General features: G+C 49.0%; 2 protein-coding genes across 5 annotated transcripts in view; one reads left to right on the forward strand and one right to left on the reverse strand.

The window, feature by feature from the left end:
* The window catches only part of vps13b (vacuolar protein sorting 13 homolog B), a 226,534-nt gene extending 225,526 nt beyond the window's left edge, over window positions 1-1,008 (forward strand). For all 4 annotated transcript variants that reach the window (XM_084708357.1, XM_084708365.1, XM_084708349.1 and 1 more), the window contains one exon: window positions 200-1,008. In XM_084708357.1, coding sequence (XP_084564483.1) covers window positions 200-448 — 249 coding nt within the window. In that variant the 3' untranslated portion in view covers window positions 449-1,008. The remainder of the gene's footprint in view (window positions 1-199) is intronic.
* Window positions 989-11,047, reverse strand: rgs22 (regulator of G protein signaling 22). Its single transcript, XM_084669137.1, has 22 exons — window positions 11,026-11,047; window positions 10,923-10,951; window positions 10,728-10,790; window positions 10,376-10,555; window positions 10,188-10,273; window positions 9,082-9,693; window positions 8,715-8,879; window positions 8,037-8,220; window positions 7,748-7,879; window positions 7,307-7,408; window positions 6,250-6,444; window positions 6,078-6,170; window positions 5,802-5,968; window positions 5,520-5,682; window positions 4,704-4,862; window positions 4,138-4,206; window positions 3,806-3,964; window positions 3,520-3,699; window positions 3,200-3,379; window positions 2,919-3,011; window positions 1,955-2,063; window positions 989-1,401 (listed from the first exon to the last, which is right to left on the reverse strand). Exons 1-22 carry the CDS (start codon window positions 11,045-11,047, stop codon window positions 1,298-1,300), a joined length of 3,246 nt encoding a protein of 1,081 aa, XP_084525263.1. The 3' UTR covers window positions 989-1,297.
* Between the last annotated feature and the right edge of the window lie 187 nt (window positions 11,048-11,234).

The raw sequence follows: 11,234 nt of genomic DNA on the forward strand, positions 1-11,234 counted from the left end.
GAGGAGAGTGAGGACCTGGAAGGATGAGGCAGAGGAAGCCCTGTGGAGGGTGGGGGGGATAGAGAGGTGAGGCAAGGGGAGGAGGGCCTGAAGGGAGGGGGGAGGAGGTGAGGGCCTGAGGAAGTGGAGGGAGAGAAGAGGTCATGAAGAGGGTGAAGTGACGACCAACTTAACCGCGTGACGCCTCTCCTCCTATCAGGGGGACGGTGGTCGCGAGCGGCTGTCGGAGCTGCAGTACCGCCGCCTGGTGGACTACGTGAGCAGGGCGTCCCAGTACCTGTCTCCGTCCAGCGCCTCGCTCCACGCCCAGCCCGCCGTCACCATGGCCGAGCCCCCGCCCACCGTCAGCAAGAGCTACCGCTACCTGGTGGAGCCTGCCGCCGCCACCGTGTTCGTCAGCAAGTTCACCATGGTGAAGAACAAGGCGCTGCGAGTCGGCTTCCACTGACACGCGCGCCGTGGGGATTCACAAACGGCCTTTCGTTGAATGTTTAGATGCCTGGGACTTGTGTTTATGCAATACAACATAGAAAGCCATGAAAAAGGGACGTTTATCAAGTTGTCTAACCATTGTACGAGTGACCAACATTTCACCAACACAGCTAGGATAGACCTTGACTTTTGCTACAGAAACAATGCACCTCCAGATGTATTTATACGTTTCTAACTGACATTTCTGTGCTGCGCATACTTTACTTATGTTTACATCCTTGCACCTAGAGAGGTTTGTGTGATTTACATGTTAAACAACTGTAGGAAGATAGAGCTGGCAACCAAAATGTAAGCTCGCTTGTTCATTTATTTTATTTAAGATGTAATACATTGTACGATTGATGAGGGGTCTTATTTTCTATACGTCATTTTTGCCAAACACGGTTGTTGTTCATGTTGCCTTTTTTTGTATGAATCAATTTTTGTAAACTAATGCCTATGGTGTAAATTAATAATATATATAGTTATTGTATTAATAGTACAATATTACATTCTAATAAAACATTTGAATAATAAGTTCAGTATTTAATTGTAATTCTTTTGTCATGTATTCTAATTTAAATCTAGGTGAGTTGATTGATACAATCAGGTTTATCGCATTGATAAACAGTTGAATACATTGTTCAGTTTCACGTTACTGTCTATCATAACCAATTAGAAAACAATTATAACCACACACACTCACACACAAGTAATTATAAGCTCTTCTGTCCAAGAGACATTTCAAACAACGAAAAACTTGTCCTTTCATCACTAACTTAATCCATGGATTCATTCCTCCATTCCATTGAAGAGGTGGTGATGTCTACTCCATGTTGGGGAGGGGAGCGCTCTCTGCTCTGGAAGACGGGATGGAGTGCTGCCTGGGTCTGCTGCCTGCGGATCTCACACTGGGGCACGACAACGAATCTAGAGACGAGGGGGGAGGGGAGAAAAGGGCTTCATTCTGAACCAGGGGCGTAGGCACAGGCCTACCCAATCTGTTCTAAGGCCTACCCATTTACAGAAATATCTCTGAAAAATGATGCACATCGCAAAGCAAATGAAAAGATGCCTATCCATATATTTGTAGGCCTACCCAAAAATATTATTCTGGCTACGCCCCTGTTCTGAACTATGAGCGGTGAAGAACACGGTCACACTCGCTCCATTTTAGCTGTCCATCGACTGGTGATGAACTTGCTCCCCGCCCACACACACCTGTGCTTACACGTGCCCAACCTCCCCCTCAAGTGTACATGACCCAGAGATAATGACCATCTGGACTTGCACAGAGGAAGGCTGGAGCTAGAGCAGCCATTAGAAATACATTAACACTGTGGTCCATTAGCAATCTACCCAATCACACACGCTCCATGCTCCACCTAACCACCACCACAGCACATTAACACCCAATGACCAGGAGCGTCCTCACCCCCTCCCTGACTTGTTCCTATTGGCTGGCTGTCAGGGGCTATGTTACCTGAGACAGTAGAAACGGAGGCTCCGCCCCGCTCTAGGTGGGCGTGTCTTCTCAGCAGAAGCTCCTCCTTCTCCAGGGCCATCATGTACATGGAGTAAGACCACGCCATCTGATAGAGCACACACACAGACACACGCAGACGTCAATACTGGCTCAGCTATCACATCTGATACTAAATCTGTCTGAGCCGATACCTGTGTGAGTCACTGTCGAACAGCGCTCTAACATGACATGTTCCAGGCTGAAATTAAAAACAGCAGCAGCACCAACAGAGACAGGCCTGTTGTGGATGAGTGCTGATTAGGGGTGGGGGAAAAAATAGATTCACATATGCATCGCGATTCAGTCTTCTAGCGATTCACATCGACTCACAAATTTAAAACATTAAAGAAAAAGAAATGTAAGCATATAATCAAAATTTGATTACAAATTGATATTTGTGAATCAATTTTTAATCGAATTGTGAGATACCAAAAATGTCCAACCTTAATAGATGGTAAGCTGTACATTTCTGTTTAATATTTAACCGTGTTGTAAGTCTAAATAAGTCTACTTATCGTCACTGTATTTCGTGAACGAGTTCTTTGAAATCCTTCAGCAAACTTTCACTTGTTTTGTAAGTATGATTAGAATGACTTCTGTTTTATAACTTGGTATTAGCAGAAACAAAACATACGTTGTCCTTTGGCATTTAGTAGTGTCATAAGGGCAATTACAATTGTAGAAAATAAGTTTGCTGGAACCCTCTGTGGCTCAGTGGGTACGCATGTGTACCATTGAGTCCCCTGCCAAACACGGTACCCCTTGTTCAAATCTTGCTCAAACCCATTGATATTACTTAACTGATATCAGTTAAATGAATGTTATTTACTTTTAAATGTAAGCATATATTGAATCGTGAATCGATTTTTAATCGAATCATGGGTTACCAAAAGATTCCCACCCCGAGTGCTGATTAGAATACCTGCTGGCTGGGGTAAGACAGCTCTCTGCTCTGTCTCCCTGTCTGACCTGTCAGTCTGTCCTCCTCCTCCTCCTCACACAGGGCCTCCGGCTCCTGGACAGTAAGCACACACACACACCTCAGGTTAGGATCAGGTTCACAGACCAGGGTGTGTGAGGGCCAGAGTTGAACTATACATCAGAAACATAAGCGTGTCTTCAAAATGAACGACATAGAAATGTCAACTCGAATCTCGTCTTTTCTCCGTGAGGTGGAGGACTCGGTGGTCTCCATGTTCCTACCTCTTTATTCTCCTCCTCCTCCTCTTCTTCTTCTTCTTCTTTCCTCCTCCGGCACAGGAGTCTCTCTCTCTGCTTCCTCCTCCTCTTCTCCAGGAGTGGCAGCACCTCCTCCTCCTCAACACCGCTCCTGAACGCCTGGAACTGGGGCCACAGCTTCAGCAGCTCACTGAACACTGACATCTGGGGATTCACACACACACAAACAGGTGCACTTGCTATTAAAGTAATCTCAAAACACACGCGTAATATGCGTTTGCACTTGCATATATAAGTAACCTCTCTCTCTCTCACACACAAACAACCACGGCCACCTCCAGTACCTGGGCCTCTCTGAAGACGTAGGGCCCCAGCTCGGCCCTCCTCTCCAGAATGTTCTGGACCTGCTCGGGGGGGACGTCCACCTGCACGGCGGGGGGCACGGACGAGTTCAGGAAGCAGCTGATGATGGTGGACACCTTGTTCTGCACCACCGCCTCGTCACAGTGGGAGTGGCACAGGTCCTGGGGGGGGGGGGGGGCACAGACCGTCACCTCCAGCAACCCCACCCTTTGTTAAACCTGCCTAATTGATCCCTAGGATGGTCTTGTATCCCCCGACGGCGTTTACCTTGTACCTCTGCACCTCCAGCCAGAAGAGCACATTGTTCTCCAGGAAGTGGCCCTTCAGGGAGACGAAGGTCTGGAACTGGAGGCAGGTGGAGGGGTGGAGCAAAGCTCTCCTCAGAGCCAGCACCTCCTGGGACGAGCTCATCCTGGAGCCATCAGCCTAAAGGGGCAGGAGGGGCAGACAAACCTAGATCAAGATCCATAGTTTTGATCAAAATGTTGTTCTTGATCTTAGACCCAGATATTCACCCATACTTTCATTGTGACTTCGCTAACTAGCAACAAACTTTTTTTGTGTTGCTCTGGACTCTGTACTATGAGAAGGCCACTTACCTTCCACACCTCTCTCTTCTTCCTGTGTCTCTGATACACCTGGTCTGACACAGAGTCTGCTGCCCGGGGCTGGAGGTGGAGAGAGGGAGACAGAGGTTCTGCTTAGCCACCTCAACAGCATCAACATGATACTCTATTTACTCTTAATGACCATGTTCCTCTACCATCACTCGTTCTCTTCCCTCCCCCTTCCTGTCCTTCCCTCCTCCTCCTCCTCCTCCTCCTCCTCCATTTCTTTCACAAACGATCTAACCCCGCCCTTCTCTCTCTCTCTCTGCCTCCACCACCTAGCGTGTAATGCTAAACACCCTCTCATTAGCTAATGAGCAGGACGGCAGGTAGTTTGTGTCGCTAATGACCCAACATGAGAACATAACGAGGCAGGTGGAGGGAAATCTGTGGCCTCCTCTGCCCCCAGATGAAGACACCGGAGAGTGTGTTATGGTGTCACATGACAGGCCAGAGCAGCACATGACACACTAGGAGAGGAGCACCATTGCCATAGATGATATTCTGGCACGCAGACAGAAAGACAGACAGGCGAGCCTGTAGCGCCTTTAGGCTACCTTGAGCGTCTGTCTCTTGGAGAACTGGGGCGTGGCCAGGAAGAGGGGAAGCCACGCCCTCTCCAAGTAACCCCTGACGACGTTCTGGACCTCCACCAGGACCGCACCAGAAAGACGGCCCTGCTGCAAGCGGCTCCATCCCCCAGCCAGCCGCAGTAGCTGTGCACACACACACACACACAAACACACACTATTACTGAGTCTTCACTGTGTGTGTGTGTGACAGGGTGGAGACAACGTCACTCTGAAATCTCTCTGAACACACAAGGGTTCCTCCGGCCCACAGGAAATGAGCTGCAGGAGACCCTGACTGGAAGATCTCCCATCAGGCCTTCTGGCTCTTCTGGGAATCCAGCAGCCTCCCACGTCTGTCACTCTCTTCCCCCCTCTCTATCTGTCTCTCATTCTCTTTCACTTCCTCGGAAATGAGAACCAGTCCCAGAGAGAGCGTGGGGCAGAAGGGAGAGAGAGAGAGGGATGTATCGTGCTGTGTGACAGACTAGAGGCCTGGGTAATAAAAGCTGTCAGTCTCTCTGCATCGCTCACGCAGAGAACTCCCAACTCCCTCTCTCCCTCCCTCATTCCAGCACCACCATCTCATCCTCCACCCTAACTGGAAACTGGAGCTGTCAACAAGACATGGCAGTATGTCAGCCTGACAACCTTGATCTTGGAACTGTTTGTAGTTTTTAATTCCATAATAGTCAACTGTCTGTAGTTTTTATAGACTAAGGGTAGCTTATTTGTAGTTTTCATACAGTCATGTTTATTAGATAAATGTATCTGTGACCAGTCCTTAGGATAGGTCTGACCTACATCCTCCTGCTGCTCAGCAGAGGCGGGACTTCCTGGTCCAAACAAGTACTTCTGGTTGAGGTACTTGGTCTTGATGTCTTTGGACCTCTCCTCTCTTGTGACTTTGTCTTTCTGAGGTGTCCTTCTGAGCTGATCCACATCCAGCCAGCACGTCAGGTGTATGCTGCACACACACACACACACAAAAATGGGAAACGTTACATAGAACACCAGACATTGTTGTGCAACATCCTCACTTATGAAACAACCACGATGAACACATCTGATTGGCCGTGTCCCCACCTGGCGGAGTGCTCCTCCAGGAAGGACAGGAAGTGATGCAGCTCCATGCGGTGACGCAGCAGGGAGCCCAGGCGGTAGCGACGGTAACGTTCCGGAACTTTGTCCCAGGAGTTTGGAGCCTTGGGGCCCTCTGGTGGCGGGAGAGTGGAAGTGCCCTGCTGCTGCACCTGCTGGGGGGGTGAGTGAAAGAGAGGTAGATGGATGGAGAGAAGAACCGAAGCTGGAAGAGAAGGGAAGGCGTGCGAGGCGAAAGTAAGGCGTGTCTGCTGCCCTCACCAGGAAGCGTCGATGCTCCGCCTCCTTATACAGAGTCTGCAGCTCCCTGTACTGCTCAGAGTCTACCTGGCGAGTCTCCTCCCGCACACACACCTGTCACACACACACACATTGTTTTGGCCTTGCCTTGTAGAAAGATATACAGACCTTCCTCTATATGCAGTGATCCTACCCTCTGGTAGGAGTGCGTGTCTCTGCTCAGCAGCAGTGTCCAGGGCTCCAGCAGCAGGGCGAGTACGTGTTCCTCCACCCCATCAAACAGCTCCTCAAAAGGGGGGCTGAGGCACTGGTACACCCCCCTCCGGATCTCCTCCAGCACGCCGACACCCCTCTGGGCAGCGCTGCACACGTAGGTGGAGTAGAGCATCTAAAAAGGAGAGGGGAAAGGAGGGAATATAAACTAGAAAAAAAGAATTGAGTTATAGGCTACAACGGTGGTTATTGTACGGTCTGGTGTAGTACTCAATAACAATTCAATGACATCCCATGATGCTTTTCTTGTGTCACCCCAATGCCACTTTAAAGCTTTATGAAAGTCTGATGTGCAGAACATCCTGTTTTATAGGAGGGATTAGGGAGTGAGTGTGTTTTCTAGTCTGGTCCAGTTGGAGCCGGAGAGGGTGGCTCTGATTCGGAGCTCCGCTGTTTACCAGAGAGTTCTGAGTCACTTGTTTTTACGGGCACCCTTCGGCAGGGCTTATAGAGGGCCGTCCAGAGTGTGTGTACGTGTGTGTGTGTGTGTGTGTGTCTACGCTGGCACGCAGGGTCACCGTGGGGGTCCGCTCCGATCCTTTTCGAGGGACAAAACTGGCCCTGGACCCCAGGAGCTCTCCTCACCTCTTCAAGAGCAGCCAGGCTGGTTGCCAGGTTGGCGCAGGCACACACACACACTCACTCCAAACACTCACCAATGCCCCCAAGGCCAAGATTAGCCCATAGCTAAACCACACCAGACCACCAGGGGCTGTTGGTTTCGTGAGTAGGGACAGCATCGCACGAGTGTTACTGATCCTCCATTAAACAGCTCTGCATTTCAGGCCTGATTTACTACAGAGGGGCTTTCTGGCAGCCATATGCCTGGTCCAATGCCCATTGTGTGTGAGTGTGTGTGTGTGTATTATGTATAAATAACAGGTCTTGGCGTTTGTCTCATGCCACCATGGCCTCCTTCCAATGAAAGGTCATTCGGTGTCTATCTGTTCGGGTGTGTGTGTGTGTGTCTTACCTACCTGAGCAAGTCTCTTTACTCTGTAGGGATCCAGTCCATCCTGATAGAAGAGTATGTGGTACTGCTGCAGGTCCCACCAGCAGAGGGCAGCATTGTGCCACAGCTAAGACACACCATCACAGTCACCAGCATTGCTATCCACACAAGGCAACAAACGTCACCAATACCAAGCCATAGATCTAGATCAGTATGCAACTTAACGCTGGCTCGGGAGAAGGAGTCTTCAACCACCTCAGGGCCCACTGTTCTGTATGTCTGAGATGTTTCCCTGCTTCAACACACCTGATTCAAATGAAGGGTCGTTAGCAGGCTTCCGCAGAGTTTGGTAACGACCCTTCATTTGAATCTGGTGTGTTGGAGCAGGGAAACAGTCAGCGGGCCCTGAGGACCAGGGTTAAAGGCCCGCTGCCCCGGAGCAGCCGAGGGGAACGGCAGTGGCTACCTGGTTTCCAGAACGCTCACAGAAGCCAGTGAAGAAGTGTCCGGCCCGGCGGTCCACATGCAGGGCAGTCAGCATCCTCTCCATCCTCCGGCCCCCCAGCACAGGACTGGGGCTGCTGCTGGGGCCTCCTGGCTGACAGGAAACACACACACACAAAAGCTTCTCGTTGCAAGCCTAATTCTTAGTCTATGACCCCTTCAATAGTATCGGATCAAGTCGGTAAGCTGGACACTGTTTGGTTTACCAAGACAGATTTGAAACCAAGTGTGAACAGGGTCTGTGTCTCTACCCGAGGGTCAGCAGAGGTGAGGGCTGAGGGGAAGCAGGCGACGGGGCGCAGGGGGTGGAGTGTGACACAGCGGGGACTGGGGTCGATACCCGAGGGGGGCCGTAGCTGTCTCTTCTCCCGCAGGGTGAGGTGACACTCCTGACCGTCCTCAGACCCACACCGGGCTGACAGGAACCTCGGACCCCTGGACCACATAGCAAGCAAACAACAAATGACCTCAAACATGGACCAGAGTTTAGTGCAATACAGACTAAAACTGTGCCTCTATAAACTATGAGCCCTTCCTTATGAATTGTGGCATATTGAAACAATGACCTAAGTAAAAACCTATGAGAGTGTCACACTAATCTAGTCACACTAGTCACTTTACACACTGTCACTTTAGCTACTGGTTGCACAATCAGCAATATTGCACTAATTGTACCCTACCCGTCTCTAGGGTAGTATAGGTTATAAGGTTAGTATAGGATATTATGTGTATTATAGGTTTAGTATACTGTATTGTTTATTATTTTGGATATTTAAGAGGTTTTTTATATTATATGTTAGCTTATCATAGGTGAAACCTATGTTCTGAGTACTTGTGTGTCAAGTTATGCCAGGTTGCTTTGCAGTGTTATAGACCCTGTGTTATTCTGTGCATCTGACAATAAAAGACTTGAACTTGAACTGTCTCACCAGTACAGCAGCAGGGCCTGTGTAATGCAGGGCTGGATCGGGTACAGTTTGTCCTCCCTCCAGCAGGGGGAGGTAGCCAGCCCCAGCCTGGACAGCAGCTCCACACTGAGCCTGGCCTCCCCGGTGCTGCTCAGCAGGTAGCGCTGCCTCATCTGGATCAGGTGTCTTGTCAGAGAGACGGAACATTCTGTCAGTCTACAGACACCAGGAATGATCTTGAACTTCCAATCATTTTACTAATCCTCAAAAACAGGCCTGGAATGCCCCTACAGGTTTCCCAAATGCCCCTAAAGGTCCCCAACTGTCACCCTAAGTACCTCAGCCGGCTACTCTTATCTACCACAGGGTACGTGTTGGTTAGGGTTACCTGTGTTTTGTGTCGTCATCCTCCATGGTCTTGAGTCGCTCTATGTCCACCCAGAGACCTAGCATCTTCTCTCCAGGGGTTCCACGTAGAAACGCTTTGAACTCCTCAATACCCTGTCTGCTGGCATAGATACTTTCACCATGGAAACCAGAATCAAGGTCATGTTCTTGTTCTGAGCCCCTCCTGCCCCCCTCCTTCAGTTTGATACCTCTGTCCATCTCACTGGACACGCCCATCCCACAGCGATTAACCACTCTCCTCTGCTCTGATTGGATACAGCACTCGTAAGTAGTCTCTGCTCTTTTCTCTGACAGGCTGGGGTAGTCGTCAATCTCTGTCCCCACGTCTCTGAGCACCTCCGCCACCAGACTGGCAGCTAGGTGGTCTAATGGGCCGTGGGAAGGACTGTGGCACTTGCCACAGTCTCTGTAACAGCAAGCTGTAGTTGCTGCCTCTGTGAGGTAGACAGTTGGTCCTTGGATAGGGGGTGTAAGTGGCTGCCCTTTCTCCTCCTCCCCCTGGGTCAGGGGCCTCTGGACTGGGGCACCAGAAGAGTCATGCACCCCCAGTCCCAGGTATCTAGGATCCCTCAGAGAGAGCAGCTTTGCCAGCCTGGGAGAGACATCATAGATGCACCTGGGATAAGCCTACAGCCTGTATAGTAGATGAAGACCATGATCGACCAATCAGTCCCCTCGTTAGTACAGTGTCTAACACATCCAGCTTATCCAATGGACAATAAGGCTGAACACATGCCAGCCATGTTGAGGTTGTTTTGGGTCCGACACCTGATAGGAACACACCCACACTGAAGATGTCGGCATTAGGAAGATGACCAGGAAGTAGGACAGAGGAAGGAGGCATGTTACGTTGCACCACAGATCACCTGTCACTGAGCCACTACGCCCTCTCTGCTTGAACATGGTGTTTACTATGTAACACTTCACCTTCCCTGTCAATTTGACTTACTAAGCAAACAGTGCACTGTTGGTGTGGGAAAAAGATCATGTCTTAACATACAAAGGAAACGCTATCAAGGGAAACTGTGACCACAGTGCTGGTAACAGTTTGAATTTATATCCTACCTGTTTATATTATACTATTACCTGTACTCAAAGTAGCAGTCACTCTGAATAAAAAAGGGTAGTCTTTCTTTTAGGACCCATTGCAATCCTTGATTTTGGTCCAAGTACTGTTGGATAAGACATCCACATTGAATGGTTTTCTCCTCTACAAAAATCCTCGAATTAGTTTTGAATTAACACTAACACGAGACAATGCTGAATGAACTTACAAGGACAGAATAGTGGTTATCAACCAGAGGGGTAGCAGTCAGCCATGACGGGTCAGAGAAGAGTTTGGATTTGCAGTGTTTCAAGGCTGATTGGATGGTCCTGGAGAGAGACTCTGCTGCATTGCTCACCTCTTCAAACATACCAGTCTGCCGGTTGTAGGTGACGGCCTGGGGGAAGGACTGAATGTGATAAAGGTGGAAATCATTAGTTTATAACCGGATAGTCAAATGAATTAATTCCAAATACATTTTGAATGGAAATAAAGGTGGTAAATCAAGGATTGTCCGCATAATTATGGCAACTTTTGTAGCCTACAACAACCTATCCTTTCTGGCTTTAACTCTTCTTTACCGGCAGGCTCAAGAACTCATTGAAGAAGTGGACCAGAGTGTCGTCTGATGTCAAATAGTCAACCTGAAAATATTTACGGTCTTTTAGGTTATGGAGACATGTGCACCGTTTACGTGATGTGGGTAGGCTATGAATACATGCTTCACAAAAGGTATATCAAACAAAAGTTGGAGTTTGTCAACATAGTTTACTCACGAAGCTGTCGGCTGTGACTTTAGGTGCATCTAAGGGGAAAGGAAAAATACATTTAAATCTTTGAGATTCATATTGAACAGAAACGCAATGTCTCCGCTCTCACCTGTGAGAAACTTTCCGCTCATTCTTCACACGTTTTCCGACAATAACCTCAATCAACACAGAACGTTCTGACCAATCGTGCCACTTCCTAACCACAAACCTTTCAGTATAATTAAGATACGTAGCTACGTTGCTATGGAGGTGAACTCAAATCACACTGCACTGAGGAGGAAGTCACGTTAAAGATTAATCTAGGTTGTCCTTCATTTT

The sequence above is a fragment of the Hypomesus nipponensis genome, chromosome 2 (genome assembly GCF_054491055.1).
Source record: "Hypomesus nipponensis isolate SF chromosome 2, ASM5449105v1, whole genome shotgun sequence".
Classification (NCBI taxonomy): Eukaryota; Metazoa; Chordata; class Actinopteri; order Osmeriformes; family Osmeridae; genus Hypomesus; species Hypomesus nipponensis.

Excerpts from the sequence above, each read along its gene's own strand:
- rgs22 (XM_084669137.1), bottom strand. The coding sequence starts at position 11,047 with ATGAGCGGAAAGTTTCTCACAG. Across the intron at positions 5,969-6,077 it reads CGGAGCATCGACGCTTCCTG|GTGCAGCAGCAGGGCACTTC; the intron begins GTGAGGGCAGCA and ends CCCCCCCAGCAG. Across the intron at positions 3,700-3,805 it reads TGGAGGTGCAGAGGTACAAG|GACCTGTGCCACTCCCACTG; the intron begins GTAAACGCCGTC and ends CCCCCCCCCCAG.